The 26,600-nt window shown below is 40.9% G+C and overlaps 1 protein-coding gene across 8 annotated transcripts in view; it reads left to right on the top strand.

Moving 5' to 3' along the window:
* SGCZ (sarcoglycan zeta) overlaps window positions 1-26,600 on the top strand; it is a 629,523-nt gene that overhangs the window by 447,607 nt on the left and 155,316 nt on the right. For all 8 annotated transcript variants that reach the window (XM_077302072.1, XM_077302077.1, XM_077302076.1 and 5 more), the window contains one exon: window positions 4,735-4,836. In XM_077302072.1, coding sequence (XP_077158187.1) covers window positions 4,735-4,836 — 102 coding nt within the window. The remainder of the gene's footprint in view (window positions 1-4,734; window positions 4,837-26,600) is intronic.

Below are 26,600 nucleotides of genomic sequence, written 5' to 3'. Positions count from 1 at the left end.
AGCAATGGAAGTGTCAGTTTCCCTAGCTTGTGGCCAAACCCATTAAAGCAGGAGGGGAAATGCTACTGCCTCACCTCTCGAGCTCCCATGGATCCCAGTTCTGGAGGTTTAAACATTAATTTCTCTAGCAGAATGCTCAGAAATGTATTATGGAGCACAAGCTTTATAGCATTCCTAGATTGTCTGTTCTGCGTAATGGTCTGTATAAAGTACTATTATTTTCAATTAGGTTTATCAGATAACGAAAAGTAATATATTTCAGGCATTATCCATGCCACATAGCTTGGGAGGATTTTAGCATACTGACAGGAAATGAATAGGAAGAAAATTCTGCACTCCTCTTCCCAAACTAGAATTTTTTGTTTGTGCTTTGGCAATATTTTGCATTTGAAGTCCTACATACAGGATCCATTTAAAAAGTCCTTAAAAATATCTATCAGCACCCATTTTTCCCACAACCAGAAGCTTGAAGATGCCATGATGTTAGCATGAGTAAGTTGACTTAATTCCATGATGTCATTATTTTTTTTCACTGTGTTGCTTCCTCAAAGTAATGATTTAATTTTTTTCATGAACAAGGAAATAGCTCTCATGGGGATCTTGTGATATCCCAATAGATTAAATACATTTAAATCCCAGTGGATTAAATACAGTTCATAAATCCTACTTTCTGTCTAACCATTTCTATTAATGCAGTTTTTAACATTATCCTAATGGTGAAATAGTTGTCAGAATGGAGGGTAAAAACTGCTATTCCATTAACATTTCAATGAGCCTTAGGGGAGGGTGGCATATAGATGTAATAAACAAACAAATAGATGCATTTTGTATTATATTTTTTGAGGTTGGAAATCTTCGCCTCCCGCAGTGGCATTCCACAAAGCTCAGTGTTAATAAAAAGCGGGCAGTGAACTTACTAGGGGCCGCTCTTGCCACGGTGGGTGAATCCAGAAAGATGCAACTGTGTCTGGCCCGGCGGGGAGCGTGGGTGTGCTACACAAGCACGCTCAGGAGGTGGTATTAGGGGAAGGCTCTAGGAAGCACTGTTTTAAGGCACCTGTTCATCAGAAAAATACCACAATATTGATACAACTCTGCAGCCCCTTTAGCAGTATAATTCCACATAATTATTTTTACAGTCCTTCATTGATACATAGATACATGTGTAAACAACAGAAATTGAAAGTTGCAGTAAACCATGCCTGACTCTTTGTGTAAAGTGGCAAAAATTAAACTTTAAAAGCCCACTATTCAGTATTTTTAATGTATTTATTCTCCTTTGGAAATTTGACAGGGTACTTCCAAGAAATGGAGAGAGATTAAAATGATGAAAAATATAGAGAGAGATTGTTTCAAAGAACTTTGAATTCCTGGAAAATACTTTGAAAGCCACTCATTCATAATATTTCACAGTACTGAATGGTTGGTGTGTAATTATATTTAACGTAAGATGTCATTTAATAGTTGATGTATAATGTTTTACTATCTGACAGCATTTGATAGATCAAGCCATGATAATTAGTATTTGATAGCTGACAGCTTATTTAAAATCTGTGAAGCCTGTGAAAATCCACACAATCAAGAAATGCCAACAAGTATAAAATATTCCAATCTGTACATTCAGTGAAGTGCCACATTAGAAATGTTAATTCCGAAACTCTTTCCACATTTCGCATATGAGCCTCTAAGCAACAAAATTAGGCTGCTTGACAAGTTTTGCAGGGTAGCCATTGTAGCAGAACCCCAAAGGAATCTTGTGGTGTTATAATGATTAGCAGATCTCTTGAAGTGGGTGTCATCTGATGGAGTGGACTCTATCCCACAAAAGCTGTCAGGCCAATAACCCTGCTACTGTCAACGTTAAATTTGTATTAATGTTGCTTACCTGCATTGACTTGTATGTACTGCCCTTCCACATCAAATGATGTTAGCAAGGAGCTATGTGGTATCAGGAAATATTCTGTCTGTCTTAAGCCCTGAATTAACCATTAAACACAAAGCATGTACTTTGGGCACCAAAGTAAGGGGAGCACCACAAAGGTGGAGTTTTCTGGCTTATATTGCTTATTGTTTATTGCTATGTCATGGTAAATAAATAGAAAACAATTAAAAGTTTATATTTATTGTAGTTGTGGTGACCTGGGAAGGGACTGGAAGAAAATAGAATGTTTTAATCTTGAATTTCACCCTGAGCACTTACTGAGCCTTCATGTCTTGTCAGTTAAGCAATGGAAGGGCCAAGGAGCACTATTGTTGGGCTGTTTTTAGGGCATCAGTTGGCTTTAATCTGGCGCTTTCTTCATAGCTTTATTTTTCTGCAACCCATCCGTTTTTGAGAGATCTTAAGACAACATACCTGGGGTCATAAGAATTGTGGTGTGGGTTGAGCAGTAGTGATTTACCCACATTCGCAGCCCATTAGAATTATTTCAAAGTATATGTGCCCATCAGAGCTACAGAGCTACAATGCCAGAGCTACAATGCAATTCTACTGGGGGTTCTGCACTTTATGTTTCTTATGTCTGTAATATTACATACAGTATAATTTCAATTGGTTTTGGGTAGGCATGTGCAAAAACAAAATAGCAGATCATTTTGGATTTAGCCCAAATTGATTCAGCCTGAACATGAAGCACCCAAAGCGCCCTTTCCTAATTTGGTGCCATTAAAGTCAATGGTGCTACTAAAGTCAATGGGGAATTTTCCCTTTCTATCAAGTCTGGATGGGTGAGGGGTTGAGGTTGATGCACCATATTTACAGAAAAGCTGCAAGAAGGTCTCCTCAAAAGAACTCACAAGTTTCAAAAAGATTGGACCAGGAGGTTCAATTCTATGGGCATCCAACTTCCATTGTTTCCAATGGTGAGGGGGGAAATATTCTCTGTTCTTGTCTTTTTTCCTCTTTCCCCCTCTTTGGGTGCTTGTAGAATTGGACCCCCTGGTCCAAACCTTTTGAAATTTGGAGGTTCTTTTAAGCAGACGCTTCTGCAGCTATGGTACACATTTGGTGCTTCTACCTCAACCCCCCCCCCCCATCCCTAGACAACAGAATAGATGGAAAAGGGAAATGTTGACCCCTTTAAACTGTCCAGTCTCCACATGGCTGAACTAAGGCCATACTGTGGTTCAGTAATTCAGCCACCCCTGATTTGGCCAGTTTAACTTAAGTAGAACTGTGTTTCAGACCAGATTTCTCTAAAAAGTGTCCAAATCAACATTGATTATAGTATTTTTCAAACTATTCAAACTGAATTGCACATACCAAATTGTGGCTCACCAAAATTTACTGAGGAATACATCTGCTGCCATTTAAGGTAAAGGTAAAGGTATCCCCTGTGCAAGCACCGAGTCATGTCTGACCCTTGGGGTGACGCCCTCTAGCGTTTTCATGGCAGACTCAATATGGGGTGGTTTGCCGGTGCCTTCCCCAGTCATTACCCTTTACCCCCCAGCAAGCTGGGTACTCATTTTACCGATCTCGGAAGGATGGAAGGCTGAGTCAACCTTGAGCCGGCTGCTGGGATCGAACTCCCAACCTCATGGGCAAAGCTTTCAGGCGGCTGCCTTACCACTCTGCGCCACAAGAGGCTCTTTTGCTGCCATTTAAGCAGCAACCTAAATGCCTTTTTGCTGTCATAGACTACAGTTCCATGGGTTTAAATATTCTTAAGCCCCACAGCAATCAATGGGACATAAAGGATTCATTTACTTATAGCCTTAGTATATGGGGAAATGTTCCTTAGAAAACACTTTTTAAAATGGAAAATAATGCAATCACCAAAGCAACCTGGGTTAGTACTGTTTAAAAATCTGAAGGTTAGTAAATTATTGAGAATAATTTAATCATGACAAATTCTACAGAGTAAAACAGTTTATATTTAATTACGTTATATGGGAGTGAAATATTCAAAGGTGTATTTTGGCCAATCTGCTTTATTCAATTATTGAATTCTTTCTAGTATCCCAGCGCCAACCAGTGATCATGCAGCAATGGTCAAATGTTCTTCCTATGTTCATTCTAATGTTGCTGAAGCAAGACAGCTGCTACTTTAGCTAGTTTTGAGCTTCATGGCTGATTAGGGATCTGAACTCAGAAACCCTCTGGCTTAAGTCCAGTATATAGCACTTGTTCCTGTTCTTTTCCTGTACTCAAAATATTTTTCCTCTTCTCAGCTGGGAAAATGACAAATGTCAAAACTGTTCCCAGTGTTGGTGTAAATAAATAATGATATTTTAGATCTAAGGAGAGGATTCTGTGTCCTTTCCAAAGCTTCAGAATTTAAATACCATCTGGAATTTACAAAGGTTTTAGTTGCTGCAGATAAGCTTTTCACATATTTAGGCATTTCTGTTTCAGGTTAAACGTTAAGATGTTAGCTTTAATCAGATTGATGGGTGTCCTTAGAAAGTGCTATTTTTTAGGGTTGGAAACATTAAGCAATATAGAATTTTGTGAAATAGGTAAACCACAGTATGGGACAGTATATGTAAAAAAATCATTGAATATAAGGATCTTTAAGTATGTTGGCAGTAAACAAAGCACCAGTCAAAAATCTTGTATTTAATGTCATCACTGTTATGTAATCAGATGGATGCTTACACTTTTCCCAACACTATTATTGCTCTTATCATTACCTTTCTAGAGGCTTGATGGAAGTGAGTAATGCATTGCATAGAGAGCTTAGCTTCCTGAGTGAGCCACATATACACACATTTGTATATTATTGCTTCTAGGATGGAATGGGGAATCTGAGAGTCACCAAGAAAGGAATTCGACTCGAAGGTATATCTGAATTTCTACTTCCATTGTATGTGAAAGAAATCCATTCCCGAAAGGTAGGTGGTAATATCTGTTTTGCTTAAATAGAGAAATAAGTGACCTTTAAAAAAAAAAAAAATAAAAACACTGGATTTCCAAAACTCCTTTAAATTGATATTAAGGACATGCTCCCAAATAAATATATATATATATATATATATATATATTAAAAGTGAGCTGTCCAAGAAACTTTAAAACTCCTGTGATTTAGGTATCAGTTTTCACCTGACTAGACCTATCAAGATGCAATCAGCATGCTTCTTTTTGTAGTTCTTTATAAAGAGGCTGAAGAAAAGAAATTCTGCCAGTGAAAGCTGATGTAGGGTGTAGCCCAACCAATTTGGGGAAATAATGCTTCAAAATTATACCTATCATACATAAAAGAACTTTCTAAACAATTCTCAATATGAATTTTCTTTTCAAAGCTATTTCAAAGCTGATTCCCCCTTTCCACTACAGACCACTTTGTTCCCTATGCTATTTCTGAGGATCTCCTGAACCCAAGAACCAAATTTTAGTATGAAGCTCAAAGGCTAACAGCAGGAAGTGAAGCAGAAAACTCCTCAGAGTCCACAGATGATTGGGTGTACACTAGTATGTACCTGCAATGACATTATATGAGGCCCAGGATCAAGAAACTAGGTTATTAAGTATCTAATAAAGAGGCCAAATGCTCTTACTGACAAATTAGACATCATTTTTTGGGGGGAAATGTAGCAGTATCAGGGAGGAAATTGGATATATGGAAGCATCTTGTAAGCACATTGAAAAGAGTGTACATTCTTGACCTGTAGGCAGCTGCTATTTTGTGAAATCATGAATAACGGCCTATTAAATGAATGCCAATGTTCTTAAAAGTTTACCAGCAAACACAATTTTAGTTTAGAACTTTTGATGGTACTTGAAGAGGATTTCAACAAGGCATTTAAAGCATTCCAATGCAACTATGCAATAACTAACCTCAACTTGAATATTGCATTAATATCCTGGCCATGACAGTGCTTGGTTCCAGCCATAGGCAACAATTCCATACATTTAAATGTTTAAATCCCATTGAAATTAACAGGGCTTAAGTATTCATTTGATTACAGCTGAATTATGTTGGGAAAGTAGTCCTCACGCTTGTTTTTTAAAAACAAACAAACAAAAATAATAGAGCCACTAAAATAACCTTGTATAGTATATCATTGTCGGGGGGTTTTCTCTCTGAATATAGACATCTACAGAAAATTAGAATCATGATACTGTCAATTCTGCACAGTTTATTTCAATTCCATAATGAGGATGTGAAGTTCTCAATGATATATTTTAGACAATCTGCTTTTGTCAGTTCAGGAGTTGTTTCTAGTTATCCAGTGCCAACCCCCTATAATGGAGCAATTCTTAGCCAATTACATGTAGAGGAATTTTATATGTATAGTGACTTCAAAGAAGTCAAGATTGTACAGTACTGGAAAACCAGCCTGACCCAACCAAGCTACCCCAAGCTGTGATTCTAATGTCTATTATGAATGGTATGGGTTGGATTCCATGGAGTTGTCCCACTGGCAGGGACATTTTAGTGGAAGGAACCTTTACCTAGTGTAAGCTGCTTGGAGGGCTCCTTCCACCAGAGGAAGTTTCCTCCCTGAGCAGAAGGGATTGGTGGGACCTAGTCCTACTGCTTGACAAGGCATGTGCCTCCGTCTAATATTGTTCAGAGAAGCCTCTTTAAGGCTTTTTTCATATTATTTAATTTGGACAGTTGATCCCATTGTAAGCTGACATTGTTTTCCATTGGACAATCATTGTTGAAATACACAAAAGGTTTATATAAAATAGCAAATGAGTTTAGTGGAAGCCAACACAGTAGAATGACATTTGCTAATAAAGTGCTTGTTATTGTGACAGCTCTTGGGAATTTGAAGGCAGGGCATTTGTACTGATGGAACTCAAAGTATATGCAGTGTGACCTTGACACAGAAACAACGTCCCTCCTGGGTACAATGCCACAGAGGTCTAAGCCACTCATTATTAGTGGCAGAGGATAGGTTGTACATTCATTGATCCGTATCCCCAAGTACACTGCTTAACCATTCCTCAAGGAATTAAATTGATACCATGGGAACAGTAGAAAGATGCATTTGGGGGCATTGTGATGGGAGCTAAAACTAGCTGCTTTGCCCACATTACAGTATGATGGAATGAGGGGAAATATAGACAGGCTACTCAAAGATATGTGAAATTTCAGAGGCAGAACAGAAGAGTGAAGGGAAGGAAGATATCCAGCCCTTCCTTCTAGTTATGTATTTGTCCCATCTCTTTCTCCTTGCCTCTGTTTTTGCACCGGCTGTCTTTCTGTGGCTCCCATCCAATATATTACTAGTTCTCTTTATCCAGCTTCCACTTATTTCTCTTTCTTTCCCCCCTAAGTGCAGTGTTCTACCATTCCTCATAGGCATGAAGCTAAAACATACATTAATGTAGCAGGAAGTACAGGATTGCCTTTAGGGTCAGCACAAGAGTAGTGGGTGAACTTGTTCTTCATTATGGCCTGTGTGCATATAGGCTCTCTTTCTGTTCCAAGCAAGGCTGGGAACATTGTAACTCTAGCAAGGTACTTGGCACTTTCAGATGTCTGATCAGCTGCACAGGCCTTGCGGGTAGAGTGCGTGCCTTCAGGCTCTTTTCTTTTTTGACTGTGTGATAGCCAGTAGGCTAGGAACGTTCAGCATTAATTTATTCCTCTGTGAGGTTTCACATCTTTTATTCTACCTTTAGGCAAGGAGACCTTTTTTCCCCCTTTTGACATGTAGGTGGGTGTTACCCTGCATTTTTATTTTCTCTCCCCCCCTCTTTCGTTGAAGAAGTATGGGTCTTTTAGGAGAGAATATCTTACTGCAGAGGGTTTCAATCTGTTAATATTCCTTGAAGAAGAATATGAAGGGGATTTGTGACAACATTTCCTAAACTTTATCAAATAGACATGTCACAGATGGACCCTTGAGTCTTAGGGTAGCTTTGCAAGAAAAAAACTTCAGTGCCTTTGACCAAATCTCAGTGCTAGAAAACAGAAAATATCTGCCTTACGTCCATTCTGATACATGGAATAGATGCCTTTCCAACCCATTTGTTGGTTTGTATATTGTCTATGACTGCTTCTCAGTCTCCTGCCCTCGGTACATATGCCCATCAGTTTCACTTGTAACATCTAGGGGTTCAAGGGATAAGGATGACAAATCATTTTCTGCCGTGATGGAAATTTTTGACTCCAGCCAATATCTTTTATTTTTTTAATATCACATATAAGCCAATCACTTATCTGACACTGCTAAGGTTGCAGTGTGTTTTCATATCTACCAGAATGGCTCCAAGCTGGAGTGACTGCAAGTACACAGGAGTTGTCTTAAGCCAAGATTTCTTCTAGGGTGATCAAGTGGATTTGAGATTGCAGAAGCATTTTGGGGGCACTTTCCCTGAACTACAACTGATTCAGAAGTTAAACTGTGGCAATCATTTTGTGGTTGTTTCCTCCTCCAGTGACAGCCATTTTGTGATAGCCATTTTATTATGATGTCATGTCAGAATTTCAAATGTTCCCACAGGCTCAAAAACATTGAGGACCCCTGATCTAGATTAATCTGATCTTTAGTCCAGGCTACTGGTTCTGCATTTCATAGCTACCATACGTTTCTTTGCCTGTGTTCGTTACTTCTGGAGACATCAGCCTGTTCTTCCAATGTGAGACTGCACACAGATCATCAAAAGTAAGGACAAGTGGTAGCATATCTTCTTTGAGTTGTCTCCTCTACGATCCCAAATTTACCCCCCTCTTTGTCTCTACATGTGGCCTCCTTGATTTTCTTTCAGGAAAGTTAAAACAGATGTTATCAAAACAGAACTCCTCCTATGTCCTCAGACTTGGACAGTAGATCAGATCTCCCCTTACATGCAGGAGGCACAATGCCACTATCTTGACAAGAGGTCTAGAACGTTCCAAATGTTGCTCTGCAGTGGTTCCGAATACCAATGTGGGATGGCTCAGATTGTTGCTTGATCAATATCAGTTTAACATAAATATTCTGGATTCCGCTGCTGAAAGAGATAGTGGCTATTAAGAATCAAGCCTCTGCCTTTCTCCAGATTTCCATCCTGGGTTCTGTTTCTGTGACAAAATTCTAGAAATGAGGGATATGATGGTAGAACTTAATGGCATGATGACTGCAAATGGGTCAGTGTTGTTCACCTCTCTAGAGGGGTGAGGAGTAGAAAGAAAGCTGCTGATGATTACTGCAAACTTGAGAAGGTCAGACATCTGCTGGACACAGACCTTCCTGTGCAGTGGTGCTCATGCAATCTGCAGCTGCATGCAGGAATCACTGGATTTCAGCTTTGCTAAACAGGTCATAAATAGGTAGTGTTTTCTGCTGAGAGTCAGTTTGATGTCTGTTATTGAGACTATTAGAATGTAAATGTTCAAAATAGGAAAACCTAATTAAGAATAATTTTAAAGTAAATCGTTAATAATGAGGTCTTGTGAATTTATTCAGAAAATGCAGATGCCATAGCTTTGATGTAGTACTTGACAAAATTGGAAGTTTATGGTTACATAAATGACCCATGTATCATTTATTTGATTTTTAGCAATATAAATGAATTCCTATATAATAGGGTTCTTTTTTTTCAAGGAAAATATATTTTAATGTGAAAGGCAACCCCATGAGTGGAAGTCAAATTGAAAGTTGCATTACTGCTACCACAATCTATTGTCTTAAGGGATAAAGTGCAGCTTAATCATTTGACGCCATGCACACAGAGACTTCTCTTGTCTGTAGGGAGAGGGCCTAGAAACAGAAAGGAGCAGTATGCTGTATATAGAGAGGGAAAGCTATCAGAATACAGGAAAACACATTGAGAATGAACCTTCCCAACAAATGTTTATAAACCATTTTGTCATTAGTATATATCAATTTATTATCACAGTCAATGAACAATTCAGTGCACTTTGGATTTCAGTGAGTCTGACTAAAAGAGCGGCCGAGCATCAACGAGGCTGCAGTTGACGCGGCTGGGGGGTGAGGCGGAAAGGATGCGACGGAGGGGAGCGTCGGCACACCTGTTGGCATGCTGACGGCTATGTGAAGGGCGGAGCCCTCTCCCTCGCCTGCGGACTAGGAGGACGGAAACCCACCCTCCCACCCTAGTTGTAGTTCTCGTCACAGTGGCAGAAGTGCGGCACGAGGTAGAATGGTTTGGCCAGGGACCAGTTTTCGTACTGGGGCCTGAGGAGGGGGTCTCCCTAAGAGATCGGCCAACACCGAGCGCGGCCTTACCCGGCTGGGAAAGGTCAGGGGCTCGGGGCCAGGAGTCCTGGGAGGGTTGGATGAGGTGGACGCCTGACAACCATCACCAGACTCTTCCCAGGTGGAGGGTTACAAGGGGCAAGGGATCCTTTCTCCCGGCTGGGAGGAAGGCGGACCCAGGAAGCCCCTTGAACCCACGTCAGCAGCTGGACAGCTGCGCGGGGAATTATTCTACAACTCGTGCCTGGCCAACCCTGGTTGGGTGTTTAATAAAGCTGTGGCCTTTTGTTGTTGCCAAAAGTTGTGTCGTGTCTCTTTCTGGCCCAAATTACCTACATGCCAGTCAAGTGCATTAGCAGAGTATGGAGTCTGACATGCAGAACAATTAGAGATTAAAAAAAATCATGTCAAAAAGCTAGAAAACAAATTTATCCATCCCTTGAAATGTTTTGTGTCTTGGCCTGTTTGTCAAAAATTTGGGACAAGTTGTCAAACTTCTCTAAATGCCCCCAGGATCCCCAGCTGCGTAGTTTCAGCCATTTCAGAATTTTCTCATTTTGTTTATTCTTTCACTTTCCTCCCATTAGAGATGCCTTGTCACTCTTTCTAAATTATTTATCCATGTACTAAGATAATGGCTATGATCCATCGATATACAAGAGGAAAACATTAATGCACTTAGTGCAATCCCACTTGCACAAAATCTTGTGCATCGTGTAGCACATTCCTCCCTGAATAGTATAGTACCCATAAACTAATTGCACATAGGGGATGTCAGACGCCAGGTGAAACTTGGGGATCCCTTGGAGTTACAGGTCATCTCCATACTGCAGAGATTAGGTCCCCTGGAGAAAATGGATGCATTGGAGGGTGGACTCCATAGCATTAGACAATACTGAGGTGCCTGTCCTCCCCAGGCTTTATCCCCAAATCTCCAGGAGTGTTCCAATCTGGATCTAACAACCTTTTCTATCCCCTACCAGTGGACCTGGCAGCCCTAATTGCATAAGATTTTGCACAAGTTGGAATATAACAAGTTTGATTTGTGCAACCCCATCCTTGATATTTTTGAGTAGAAATGTTGTGATGGATCCAACCCAATTAATTCAGGCACCTGTATCACCAAAACCTGTGAATTACTACTTACTTGTTACCCTTTCATGGTGTCCAATTGTATGCTGATATTTTAAGAGAAGAATGAACTAGCAGCTAAGGAACAGGGGGAAAAAATAGTAAGGTGCTGCAAACTGAAGTTGCAACAAGAGAAAGAGAGGCCTTGCAGTGGTTTCTGACAGATAATTTGTTTTGTTCCAAAGAACATTTCATACACATGGAAAAGGTAGCATTGAAAGTTAATATATTTGCTCCCCAGTACTGGTGGAGGAGGATGCATACCAACCTTACTACCTGGACAGAGTCTGCACTTACTTTTTTTATTCCATTGTCAATCCTGTTGAATTCAGATCGTTTTGAACTCGGGTCTTCCTCTCCCCCCCCCATTGAAACAGGAAAGTCTTCTGCACGTGGTTAGGGAGGCTCAGAAGAGGGGGGGAGGCAAATGGAGTCTCTTTCTTTGCTTTCTTGAAGGGGGGGAGAGGATCCAAGAAGTCAGAGGAGGGAGGAAAAAAATCTTTTCTTTTCTAGAAGGGGGGGGGGGACGAAGAAGGCACAAAGAAAAAATCCAAAGCCGACAGAAGTTGAGAGAAATTAGGGGCTTCTCCTTTGAGGCAGGCTTGTCACATGACCACCTGTAGCCAATCACGGGTCCTCTACCACGGAGGAGAGCCCAGATTCAAAACAATGTGATTTTCTGAATATATTCAGGATGAAAAGCAGTCTCAGATATGGCACAATAAAGGTAGGGTCACTCCGGATCAATCCTTCTTGCTGCAGAAGAAAAATTTAAATCGCCCCAAATCCAAACTGAATTCTGTGTAGAGGGCAGGGACTGAATCGATCTGGGGTTGGAATAAAAGCTCCGTGCAGTTTACACCCTGGTCTGCAATTCACGACAGAGTTCAGTGCATTTACGCCTACCAAAATTAATCAAAATTAAAAATAAAGATTTCTAACTCTGTACTTCATTGTGGTTCAGATAAGTCGGGGAATCCTGGATGGAGTTAATGGGCTGACTGACTTCAACTGATTCAGGAGGAGGCAAGTCTGTTTGGGACTGCACTGCTGGGTATCCCAAGTGACAAGGTGGTGTCTTGGCTTTGCATTAGATTAACCTTTAACTTATAAAACAACCTCGTGAAGATGCTCACTTCAAAACTGATTGATCTCCTTTTGTATAAAGTTTTAGGACTACATGATACCATTTCGGGATACTTGCCAGAAAAGAAGAACCTTAGGGATTGTCTATTAGTTCATATCTTTTAGTGCTGAGCCCTAGCACCAAAACCAGATTTGGGTTTCATTTCTAGCAAACCCAAAAAGGGGGACGAGATGAAATGTTTGGCTACAAAGTGCTGCAGAGTTGTTGTTTTTTCTAACTACGTGCTGGTTTAGGCAAAAAGAATTAATGTTTTATCTTTTGACAATTAGTACCTTTTAAGGGAAACTCTTGTGCAATTATGGCTAAGACTTTTGTATGCATTCCTTTGTGCTCCTTTGAAGTTGTATCCTGAAAAACCTTTCAAAACCCTAAACCCTAAATACTTTTTTTTTCCATTTGGAGTTTCTGATATTTTGTTTTTGCTATAGCTTTGTGATCTCAAACCACTTTTAATCTATGGTCAAGGATCTGAAGAATATGTTTTCCATCAAAATGATAAATAAACATATATTTCAGTATGTAGGCTGTGAAAGTTTCCCCCCATGGGCTAGAAACATCTTCAAATTTATATGCAGCACTGAATTTAAAATGCAGTTCTGCATTAACAAATGTAGTTCTGCATTAACAAATAAAGATGTTTGGTTTTTGTTATCAAGTCTGTTTCCCTGGAGTGCCATAGCAACCAAGTCCCCTGAGTAAGGATGACTGCTTTTGGTAACCTATCTGATGGATACCAGGAAAGTGAAAATCTTCATGGGTCCTCACTTGGTCGTGAGTTGTGGCCTTGAATATGGAAACCAAAAGTCTCTCAGATTCCCTGTGATGGTAGGCAAGATCCAGATCTCTGCCCCTTACTCAGTAGAATGGCAAGAGCAGAAATGAGGAGGCAGCATAACAGTTCTGTTCCAGAATAACCGGAAGTGATATCATCATGCAATTTGACACTCTAGGAATTTCCCTGATCTCTGGTATATATGATAGAGACTGAGGAAATCCTTAGAGTAGCCTTTCTTAAATCTTTACCATTGAGAAGCCCCTGTAACATTGTTGTTCATGAAACTCTGATTGAGAAAGCCTGTCTTAGAGTATCACACAACATACTGATATCACTTCTGGGAACTAAACTGGAGCTGTTTCACTCAGTCTCTGCAGGGGTCTCAGAACTTGCCAGTGCTAACATGGATTAGTGACCCTACTCCTAATCTTTATTTCTACATTGAGATGATTTTTTGGGATAGGCAGACCCCCAGTAAGTTGAAGAAAGGCATTTCCCTAGTGATCATGGATCCTGTAGGTACTTCTTTGAAGTTTGAAAGAAAGGGGAAATTATATATTGTTTTGATTGTACAGTAATGTCAAACAAAAGGTTTAGTTTTTGCTGGTGATCACAGAGTGGCAGAAAGTGGTTCTTTTGCCACAATCAAAACACATGGGTTTTCAAGGCAAGACCCATATATACATACGACATGACCTGGGTCTATCAAGGTCAGTAAACTCCAGCAAGTACAAAATGCAGCTGCTAGGGTCCTCACCGGCACACCTTGGAGGGCCCATATCCAGCCTGTGCTGTAAAGGTAAAGGTAAAGGTATCCCCTGTGCAAGCACCGAGTCATGTCTGACCCTTGGGGTGACGCCCTCTAGCGTTTTCATGGCAGACTCAATACGGGGTGGTTTGCCAGTGCCTTCCCCAGTCATTACCGTTTACCCCCCAGCAAGCTGGGTACTCATTTTACCGACCTCAGAAGGATGGAAGGCTGAGTCAACCTTGAGCCGGCTGCTGGGATTGAACTCCCAACCTCATGGGCAGACAGCTTCAGGCAGCATATCGCTGCCTTACCACTCTGCGCCACAAGAGGTTCAGCCTGTGCTGAGGCAGCTGCAATTGGTTACTAATTGCCGTCCGGATCCGGTTCAAGGTTTTGGTTCTAACCTTTAAGGCTTTACATGGGCTGGGACCCACATACCTGAGGGACCGCCTACCGCCCTATGCCCCCCGCAGGGCTCTGCGCTCTGCGAGTGAGAATCTTCTGGTCGTTCCCGGCCCTAGGGAAGCACGCCTGGCCTCGACCAGGGCCAGGGCCTTTTCGGTCTTGGCCCCCACCTGGTGGAATGAGCTCCCAGGAGAGCTGCGGGCCCTGCAGGACCTTTCAACATTCCGCAGGGCCTGCAAGACGGAGCTCTTCCGCCAGGTCTATGGTTGAGGCTGGTGCTGCTGTGGTACATCGACTGCTCTCCCCCGGGCTTCTTCTTGAACACCGTTGACCTCCTTCTCCTCCACCCCCCCTTTTTTAAGGAAGGGGGGTAGGAAGGGGATATTATTATTGTGCTGCCATGCTGTGACATTTTAAAGTCTTTTAATGGGAGTTTTAATAGGGTTTTAAGACACTGTAACCTGCCACGAGCCATTTGGGAGTGGCGGGAAATAAATCAAAATAATACTAATGCTAAGACTAATACTAATAATAAAGTCTATTCAGATTCACAGCAGCTCTCTGGGTTCTTAGGCAAAAGTCTTTCACATCATCTACCACATGATTACTGTAATTAGACATGCTAGGGATTGAACCTGGGGCTTTTCTGTGTAGATATCATTGACCGGAGGGGGGGGGGTTCTTGATTAAAAGTTTGATCTATATAGAACAAAAAAAAGGTTCACAGAACACATAGAATCCAAAAATAGTATTGTAATATATATATATTTAATTTCAACATAAGTACAATTTGCCAGGTACCCCCAGATGTCCCTCCAAAAGTCGGACAATCTGGTCACCTTATAGGTATCCCAACAGTGCCTCCTGTTGGGATGAACCTCTGATTGTTTATTTACCTTTTAAAATAGCTTTTAAAAAGAGAAAACTCTGTAAAATTATGCTATTATGCATGATGCTATTTTTTTTGTTTCTATCCCATCCCCCCCCCCAATTGTGATTGATTCCAGGTTCCTTGGAACTAGAAACATTTTGAGTTTGATACTTGATCAAGTGGGGAAAAAATTACCATGAGCTTTTTATACTGTGAAATTCTGTGAAATTTAAGATGTTCAGTTTGCATTAAGCTTGACATTTGCATCCCTATATGCAGAGAATTCTAATGATGTTACTGTGAAGGCCCATTAAGACTAACAAAGAGCACGCAGTGCAGTATATTGTAATGTACACCTGGTAAGGCTGGCAAGGTTGTTATGCCCCAAGTATGCCCTTCACTGTACAATGAGGAAAGTGGCTGCAATCCTCCATTTTATTTCTGGCTGTCTAGAAGCAAGGTAGGTCAGGCTAAGAGAAGCCTACTCAGAAAGTTTTGCATGTCAGAAATAACCAAAAGCTGACTCCATATGAAGCCTTCCTCATGCAAAAGGTTTCCCAGCTGTCACACAAGCAATGCAATTAATCTGCACAAGGGGCTGAGCACTATGCTCTCTCCCCCTCCCCTCCACAATGGAAACAAAGGACTAGGACAACACATGGACAGTGGCTGTATTGTCTTACCTGAATGTCTTTCCCAGGTAAAGTAATCCTGGCAATTTCCTCCTGTCCTTTAATCACTGACATATCAAAATCCCATTAACAGAAGGTGTGACACATCTGGACTTTCCTTCCAGACAAAATGCAGATGTGCCAAAACCCAGGACTTGCCTGGTGTATTTCACCAGATCCAGAGGTTCCCTAATAACACATTAGAGTTTCTTTATCAAAGTCCAGTTTGCCAATTAACAAACCCTCTGTTTTTTTTGCTATTGTTCAATCCTATCAAACATTGTCTTGGGAGTTCTGTGCCCTGCTCCTAGTCCCCAAGGTACAAAATGTGCTTTAAAAAGTGAGCAGAGACAAGCCATCTCCATTCTTGTGTTTGGTTTCCCCTTACCGAAAACCCAGTTTGCAGATAAGCTGCTGCTTCCAGATGCTTTTTCTCCTTATCAGATAACTATAAGCTTTTGTTGACACTGATTTAATCACTGTCACACCCAGTCACCTCTTTATTTTTCATTGTATCATTGTGTCTAGTTTAAATTTAATGTATGTTGTTAGTGTCCTTTTTATTTGTTTTTTAATAAAAAAATCTTTTATTCATTTTAAGAACTGTCCCTGCCTAAGATTTCTGAACAGTGTCCTTGAATAAACTGGTGGAATATCTCGCTTGTTGCCCCTCTCATATTGCTTATTTTTCTCATAAAAATGCAAATTCCCCCATCATAAATTTGGTAGCCAGGTGTCAAAGCAAAATTCCAGCCCAATAAAACCAAAAAGAAATTCTCACTAAATGTTAGAATCTAAACATTCTAAGCCCCAGATTAACAAGTAACATAAAGAGAAACAAAAGCACAACTTGAAAAACAGACAAGCACCAAAAAGGTTAGGGATAAAATCAATTATAAAAAAATACAAACAAGTTATTATTAGAGCTCAAATGTATAAAACCCATAAAAGAATACCTATTTGGCACATCTAAACCAACTAAATGAGTACACCAGTAATACCAAAAAGTTTAGACCTTGACCTAACATGTTTCAATATTACAGAGGTCACTTATACAGATGCACGCACATGTAAATAACATTTTTTTTTACATTTTCAACAGGTTCTGGTCCTGCAAGGTGTTAGTATTAGCAGAATCCTCAGCCAGCAAATATTTCTTATTCCTCCCCTGGGTATTGGAGAATCCTATTGTATGCTTCATCAGAAAAACACACAATAAGATCCTCCAATACCCAGGGCCGAGGGCATAACTCAGATATTTCACATGCACCCAATATATATTATTTTATGGTTTTTAAACATGTGAGCTCTAATAATAAATTGTTTATATTTTTCTATAGTTGATCGAGTCCCCAGATTAACCATTGCTCCTGAAATTTAGATTAATTCATGTTTTTGAATTTTCAGCCTCTTGCCCCAAGAGCCCAAGTTCAAGGAAACGGCTTGGTTAGAGTTTCTAATTAAAACTTTGTAAATCTGATTTTAAAATCACCCAACTAAACAAGCACCCTGAAATTAGCAATACTTGAAAGTAATACAAATGAAAGGAATAAACCTCCTAACTTGGCTTGTTCAAGAATGGCTCATTTGTCTGTGTATAAAGGGTTTGGTACCAATGTTTTTAATGCTTACAGTGCTATCTTTGGTTCTACACTGGATTTAGATTAAAAGAACTGACAATGGGGTGGGGAGCTCTGTGGCCATAGAGTCGACCTTCCAAGGCCACCATTTTCTCCAGTGGAACTGATCTCCGTTGCCTGTAGATGAGATGTAAAACAGCGAGATCTGCAGTCACCACCGGGAGACCGGCAGGCCTATAATGAATCTAATAGCGAAAGATAAACAAGCTAGAATTCTCTAGTTATGTTCCTTTATTGTTCTGGATATTTTCTCAGGACTCCATTCCCTTCATCCTTAATTCTAGTTTAATAAGGATCCATGCTATTATTAATTCTTGAATCTGAATGCATGCCTGCCATTTGAAGCAGTCTGACACTTGAGCTGATTTGCAGCTTATTCCCACCCCAACAACGGTCAAACTAGAGGTGACATTTTAAAAAGACACCGTCTCCCTGAAATCTCACAGCAGCTACTTTCCATTTAAATAAATTTAAATGGATCTTTCCATTTAAATAAAAGAAATGCTGCCTGCACTGGGAACTATGATATAGTGAGAGCAAGAGTGGTTTAAGTGTTTATGGGGGCTATAGCACCAGAGCCAGTTTAAGGATTTGCAGGGGCTTAACAGACTACAATTGCAATAAAAGAGCTGCCAGGTTAGGGACAGAGGGGCGACCAGCAATGGAAAAGGGTTTCAGTCCAAGTGTCCTTAAAGAGGAATAGGGGGAGGAAGGAAAGAGGTTACAGCCCTGATCCTTTGGCGGTAAGGCACTGCGCTGGTTCCCTGGAAGCACCGTGCTCATAGCACATGCTACATGTGCTACATGGATAAAACAGCCCTGAGTGGGAGAAGGGACTCTTGCTGTCCCATCTGTGCTGCTTTGGCTTGGGGAATTCAGTTGAATTACTGCCAAATTGGAAATCCGGGGCAACAATGTGAGATCAAGGTACAGCATCAAAACTATACTATAACACATGCAGAACAGACTTTATAGCCTAGAAGTGGGCTCACCCTCACCTTCCAAGGTCAGAGAAGGAACAAATCTTCACTGTCTGACTTTTCATAAAGCAGTTCAGAAACATAAGTGTCCTGCTTTAGGCCTTCTCACTACAGTTCCCCCTCCTTCCATGTACTACAGTGATTATGATCAGTTCAATCATGCTGACACGGAGGCTATGCTAGTTTCACCTCATTAAGCATTCATTGTAATGGCTTGTATAAGTAGTAATGTACCGCCAAGAACATACTCTTCTTTTTCCTTGCTGAAGCCGTTCTGTTTATGTCCTCAGTAACCACACTGGAGAAAGAATATATTACCACTGAAGAACACTTATTTGACCGAATGTACTAGACGTTCAATAGCCAATACATTTTCCCCATCTTGCCATGTAGTTCAGCCATGAGATAACAGGCTCTGTATTAAAGAATGCCACATTTCCAAATGTCATTACATGTGTACCAAGGATATTTTATATGTACATATAAGAATATAAAAGGTGAGGCTGTTTCGAACCATGACTTGAGGGCAGAAGTTCACATGCAAATACAATAAGCTTGATTCTGTATAGTCTTAAACTAATTGGAGCTTGAGCAGCATGTGTTTGTTATATAAACTGACCCTGTGTGCAATCATGAGGAATAAGAACCAAACCATAGAAATCAAGCCGCCATGAGCCGGCTATGTCGGGAGTGGTGGTATAAAAATGTAATTAATAAATAAATTAAATAAATAAAGGCTATTTATTAGTTTCTGGTTTTACACTAGAAAGAGTTCTGTCTTGGGAGATTTATGATAGCTGGTGGTGGATAAAGGAGAGAGAAAGGGATTGGGGATGGCTGCCAGAGCCCACAATTCAATTCATATTTACCTAGGCATAAGCCCCACTTCAATCAATCCATAGCTCAAGGCTTTGGAGCCACAGTTAAGCATACATTCCACATTGACCTCTCTGCAGACCCATCACTTCATCTATGTTCATAAGCCGAACATCACTCTGTATATATTTTTTAGATTTATAATTACATTTTATTGATCCTTTCCATTTGAAGATCTTAGCAGACTGTCTGTAACGAATAGCCTCATTGACACAGGCTACAAAGGTATCTCCCACATTTTTACCTATGATCTTTAGCCAGGCATAACATTGTTTGGATGTTACTTTTGTGATCCCTTATATTACATTTCAGCAAACATCTGAAATTGGGTGAATGTCAAGTTTTAGGACATGAATATTGACATCCCCAGGCATATTTCGTAAATGAAATAGAATAGGCAAATCTTGACAGTCACCTAATATGTGATTATCATTGATATTCCTTTGAATATGTCAAAAAAAAAGGAAAATGCATGTTCCATATAGCTCTGGGCGGTTTACATAAAACATCATGAGGTAATTACATGGAACATCACAACAAATATAACAATCATAACATATAACACATCAACTAGGATATTTCAAAAGAACATTGTTCAACAAAGATAGCAACTGTAACAGAAACCTTAGGTAGGTCATATTTAGTCATGTAAGGGGGGCAGTAGGGGGGACCAGCAGATGTGGTTGCGTCAGTCGATCTCAAGCAAATGTCTGGTGGAGAAGATCCCTTTTGCAGGCTCTGCAAAATTGTTGATTTTGAGGCATTCACAAAACATGTTTGGGTATACTAGCATGTCCATGCTGAATGTCAACTTACATTGATTTGGGGGCATTTATGGTTCCATTGGCCTATATCCTGCCATTCCTTTTAACTAAGTTTGTAGTCTTCCTCCAGCCTGAAGAACCTTCCTTCTACTTTAGTGGCTCTTTCTCTAACAGTAGAACCAATTAAGTTGGAGAAAGTTCATTCAACCTATGCTCAGTGCAGTGATAAGATACAGACCATTATGTTTGACATAATGTATATTTGATACTGTTGTGCCATAAAAACCTGAATTTGCCTAAGTTCAAAGCACACTGTTCTTTTTTTCAAAGTCTGCCAGGGTGAATCTAGTAGATTAAGAAGAAATCATGTAAAATTATGGCATAATACCACCTTGTGTCTCTGCACATATTTGCAACTCTTGCTAATTTCAGTGAAGGCTTGTCTGCTAAAATAACTGTATCCATTTATTCACCTGTAAATTGGAATAATCCAGGAACCCAATAGCCCAGCTAAAAATAAATCTCTGTGTTCTTAATCATTGTTTATCTTGTTGAATCCATCTGCTTTTATTGTTCCTTTGATTAGTCAATAGTAATGTGGTTGCTGAAGCTGATTGTCCCCCAAAAGGTATAAAACCCAAGTAGGAGAAATGTATTTGTTGAATGATATTTGACTGGAAAAAAATGATTGTTTCCAATTTGCATGATCTACAACAATGTGCACTGTGAAACTATAATGACAACTATCTTGATTATTCATTTCATGGAAGACATTTAGATAGTGTCCACAATACACTTCTAATGCTCAGGACATCCATTGCTGATTTTCAGCATGCTCGTCGGTTAGGACCATAACATCATAACAATAAAAATAGCTATACTGGATCAGACCAGTGGTCCTACTAGTCCAGCATCCAACAGTGGCCAGCCAGAGGTCGCAGGGAAGCCCACACAGGCAACAGACTTGACCTGCTCACTGCTTCCTGGCATCTGGCAATCAGAGGCATTCTGCTCCTAACCCCAGGGGCACCATATGGCTGTGATAGCTAACAAGCAATAATAAACCTATCTTCCAAAAGTCTCTTTTGGGATCCATAGTAATGTTACAGTAGAAAAGAGCAAGAGTCCAGTAGCACTTTGAAGACTATTTTAAAAAGTGAGTAGTGACACACAGAAACACATTTAATGACACAAATTTTGATAGTCTTTAAGGTGCTCCTAGATCCTTGATCTTTTCGACTCATAGTGACTAACACAACTACCCATCTTGATCTATAATAATGTTATAATAAGGATGATGTTTGCATGAACATGTTCTTTAATTTCATGTTTACAGGAGCTTGTGTGTTCTATGCAGGGAGCATAGGATGTACCTAGCAGAGTATGCCTTAGAAAGATCTATGCTGGAGGACCTCAGCATAAAATGCAAATTAGCCATCCATCTTGCTTTATCATCTGTTCTCATATTGACCTCAGACAATTTCTTATATCATGTATATAAGATCGTTCAACAGATTTACAGGTGCTGTCATACCTGCATTACATACACACACACACAAACTTTATATAGATATATAAAGTTTTGGGAAATATTTGGCTGTTACACTATCTGTATAGTATTACATAGAATCATAGAGTTGGAAGGGGCCATGCAGGCCATCTAGTCCAACCCCCTGCTCAACACAGGATCAGCCCTAAGCATCCTAAAGCATCCAAGAAAAGTGTGTATCCAACCTTTGCTTGAAGACTGCCAGTGAGGGGGAGTTCACCACCTCCTTAGGCAGCCTATTCCACTGCTGAATTACTCTCACTGTGAAATTTTTTTCCTGATATCTAGCCTATAACGTTGTACTTGAAGTTTAAACCCATTACTGCATGTCCTCTCCTCTGCAGCCAACAGAAACAGCATCCTGCCCTCCTCCAAGTGACAACCTTTCAAATACTTAAAGAGGGCTATCATGTCCCCTCTCAACCTCCTTTTCTCCAGGCTGAACATTCCCAAGTCCCTCAACCTATCTTCATAGGGCTTGGTCCCTTGGCCCCAGATCATCTTCGTCGCTCTCCTCTGTACCCTTTCAATTTTATCTACGTCCTTCTTGAAGTGAGGCCTCCAGAACTGCACACAGTACTCCAGGTGTGGTCTGACCAGTGCCGTATACAATGGGACTATGACATCTTGTGATTTTGATGTGATGCCCCTGTTGATACAGCCCAAAATGGCATTCACCTTTTTTACCGCTGCATCACACTGCCTGCTCATGTTTAGTTTACAATCCACAAGTACCCCAAGGTCTCGTTCACTCACAGTGCTACCTAGAAGTGTATCCCCCATCCAGTAGGCATGCTTTTCATTCTTCTGACCCAGATGCAGAACTTTACACTTATCTTTATTTATTGCATCTTGTTCTCATTTGCCCATTTTTCCATTGTGTTCAGATCTCGTTGAACTCTGTCTCTATCTTCCGGAGTATTTGCCAGTCCTCCCAATTTGGTGTCATCTGCAAACTTGATGAGTACATATTAAGGCACTAGGTGTTCCAGTCTAGCCATTCATGTTGACAGTCATGAACTACAATGATTCCATAATCATAGAACTGGGGTTTAAAGACTGAAGCTTACTTTGTGGACAATGAATGTTCATTGCCAAGTCATATGCTTGAATCACCTCAATATTTGATTGCCATACCAAACAAACAGTATTTTGAATTATTTTGAATGTATACAGTAGCACAGTTCAACATGACAAAAGGCCACATTTAACTGGGAATGCATGCACAAAATTTACTATCCTGCTTAGCTTATATTTGCCCTAGAATCTAGAGGTCTCTCATCCCTGGTCCTGCCCATGATGCTGGGGTGAAATTATGTCAGCAGCAGCAGAAGAAGAAGCAGTACTGAATACTCCCATTGACAACTGCCTCCCACAGTACCTTTTACCCTGTGAAATTTAGGATTACAATGAACCTTTCAGTCAATTGCAGATCACCTATGCAATGTAAAACACCCAGCTAGAATATCCATATCTCAGGTGATGGGGTTTTGGGCTACACCTCTCTGATTTCATGTTGTCCCCATTCAAAATGTGTGAGTGGAAATTTTGGTCATGGGAATTCTGGAGAAAAAATACTATGCTGAAAAAGGGAGCGTTCTCTTCCAATGGCCAGAACAGCCATTCTGTTCCAATGGCTAACTAACATAGGAAGAGCATATTGCTAACAGTTGTCTCTTTATGCACCGCCCCCACCCCCCGGAGTACAACGTGAATGAAATGTCGGCCTTAAAAGTACCATTGACTCAAAATTTCTTCTGCTACTTCAGACCAGCATGGCTACCTACTTGACTTTGTCTCCTTAGAATACTTACAGGTACTCCAACTCAGGATATCTCTACTACAATCTTTGAATTGACTATCTATCCCTGAGACAGGTAAGCAAGGGTAAAAAATGTATTTCTCTTGTGTCTTGTATCTTCTGTATCATCTTCTGTATCATCTTATTCCACATGGAAAAATGCAAACTCTGTGTGTGTGTGCATGTGGGATAGCGCACTATAAGTGGAAAATGGTGCGTGGTGGTGGTAGGGCATCTTTTGGTGATATGCCAGCATAACAATAAGGCAATATCATGCCATTGTAACCCTGGTGCCAGCCAGATAGCCTGCTTTCTCCCTTACCTAGCAGTGTATCCCACCTGAGAAAATGCAAACAGAGTGTGTATGTGTGTGCATGTGTGCATGTGTGTGCATGGTGGTGGCGGCAGCAGGGTATCTTTTGGTGATATCCCAGTGTAACATCAAGGATGTCTCATGCCATTAAAATCAGAGTCCAGTAGCACCTTTAAGACCAACAAAGATTTATTCAATGTGTGAGCTTTCGAGTGCAAGCACTCTTCATCAGACCACTTCAATAATTGATGGCCATAACAAGAAGAGTGCTTGCACTCGAAAGCTCACGCCTTGAATAAATCTTTGTTGGCCTTAAAGGTGCTACTGGCCTCTCATTTTATTGTGCTACTTCAGACCAACACGGCTACCCATTTGAATCTATCTCATGCCATTGTAACCCTGGTGTCAGCCAGATATCCTGCCAATGTAACCCCACAAATAGGTGGGTAAATACCAGCTACCCCACTCTAGCCATAGCTGCTGGCTACTCTAATGTTCTCCACTGCTTTTGCCTTGCAGGATTAGAGCCTGCTTCCAAAGAGCTTCACAAAAAATGAACTTCAGATTGATGAAGGAGATGAGGACAGGAAATGAGTATGCATTGGCCCAGTTACCATACTATCTTCCCCAATAGGTGAATGCCAAAATGTAGGTTACGCTCAAGGTAAGCGTGCATCAACTGGAAGAACACCAAAGTCATCTTATACTCTCTCACCATTGTGTACAGAACGTCTGAGTCTACATGCTATCTGTTTCAGCTTCTAATAACTCCTTCCTGTCCCTTTGCCTCCCCAGGTTGTTTCCATGAAGTTCTTCACCCGGGATAGAAGCATGGATGGAACACATTCACAGAACAGTGCCAAGACGCTCGTGGACTGACCCTACAACATAGCCAGCAGTTGCAGTGAATCAATTGCAATAGTCTGCTCTGCTATGTGGTTGCTCTCTTGTTCTAACCCAGTTTCTGCACCACTGAAAGCTGCTTAACAGACTGTTTTTCCCCAGTGCAGCTGTGCACCACGTAGGCAGTGCACAGGAAAAGTCGGCCAGTGATTTGCTGTCAATGCAGCTTTTAGTGGCATAGAAGCCTTGCTAGAACAACAGAGTTGACAACCCCCTTCATCTGACTTGCTTTTAGAATTCCACCCTTGATGTAGTTCAATAAATACTTCAAATGTTTCACAGCTGTGTTTTTGTATTATTGGGATGTCCCCCAACTCTTCCTTTTTACTAATCTCAGCTCCCTTCAGCTAGGATGGATCTGGCACTGTTTTCTATTGTAGGGACACTCGAGCTTCAGCAATAGGTTGGGGAAGGCACTTTAGGGTTTGCAGTCCCCCTGATGACTGTGGGTATGATAAGCTATATAGGCTGCATGATGGTGAGGACAAGTGGAGAAGAGATTCATTGCTGGCATGATTAGCAGCAGGCAATGGCTGCGAAAGTTGGACCATAAGGAAGGCCGAGCATCAAAGAATTGAGACTTTTGAAGAGCCTAATGCTGGGAGTGATTGAGGGCAAAAGAAGAAGGGGACGACAGAGAATGAGGTGGCTGGATGGAGTAACTGTAGCAGTAGGTGCAAAATTAAATGGACTCCGGGGAATGGTAGAGGACAGGAAGGCCTGGAGGATCATTGTCCATGGGGTCGTGATGGGTCAGACACGACTTCGCACCTAACAACAACAACAACAAATGGTAACAAACCTCCTGGATCCTAAGCCACATGAATGGAGCAGTCAGCCTGAGCAATCTCTCCCCGGTGACTGAATCTGTCAATGCAACCTGCCAGTTGTCCACATGTGGGGGAATCTTTCCAGATATCGCTTATAGCAAAACACATTCTGAATTTAGAAGAGTGGCAGGCAAATTCTCTACTGATTCACTGCATTATCATTTTTTCAACAGTCTTTCCCGGTGATTTCATCATCAGGGACACTGCAGGATTCCAGATGGCCCATAATTTGTGCTTTTCTTGTTTGCCCAGTTGTCTTTGTAGACAGGGAGAATGCTCAGCAGTATGAGTAGCATGGGTCCCTTCTGCTCTGCCTTCTGTTTAGCTGCTGATCGGCTTGTGAGCTTTGTTTGCAGGTATGAGCTTTGCTTTATTCCCAACTTGTCCCTGAGTAGAACCCAAACTCTTCATTCTTGTTCCTGCATCAGTACTTTGCAACAGTTCATGTTGCTTAATGTCTGATGCATTATATTGTCTTTATTCCTCTTGCCTATAAAGCTATCTCTAGAGACATGATTCTCCTAGTAGACCCTGAGCCCTTATCTGGAAAGGGCATGATTTATTCCTCTGAGTTTTCTCTTCCAAATGAACTATGTCACAGGATGAGAGGCATGTTGGTCTGACCATGTTTCCTTCCCTGTATCAAAAGATAGCTGTTCAAAGAAGGGAGTTTGGTCACAGAAGGCGGGTGGTCACGGGGCATTTCCTGGGCATGTCATAGTCTTCCATAAAAAGAACAGTACATTTTTTTCTTCATTTGTCCTCTTTTTTGGGTGGAAATTGCAAAGGCTATGTGATGGATGGAAGTTGCCATACACTTATTAGCTCTTTACAACCATCCTTAATATCTTGGTGGCTCCATGGTTGGTAACTCACATCAGTGAGCTGTAGACTCTAGTGGTATGGTTATGCTCTCTTGTTCTTATGACTAGGAATTATTTTAGTTCTTTCATTTCCCTGGGAGAGCATAAGATATTGACTGTCTACACTGACAATGTGCCATCATCCGGAGCACACAGATTTTGCAGCTCTTAGGATCGTGATGTTAAATTGCCCAACGGTACTTGAAATTATTACTTTGAGTGATGCTAA

Source organism: Paroedura picta, chromosome 10 (assembly GCF_049243985.1).
Source record: "Paroedura picta isolate Pp20150507F chromosome 10, Ppicta_v3.0, whole genome shotgun sequence".
Classification (NCBI taxonomy): domain Eukaryota; kingdom Metazoa; phylum Chordata; class Lepidosauria; order Squamata; family Gekkonidae; genus Paroedura; species Paroedura picta.
This window is presented reverse-complemented; position numbering and strand designations above follow the sequence as displayed.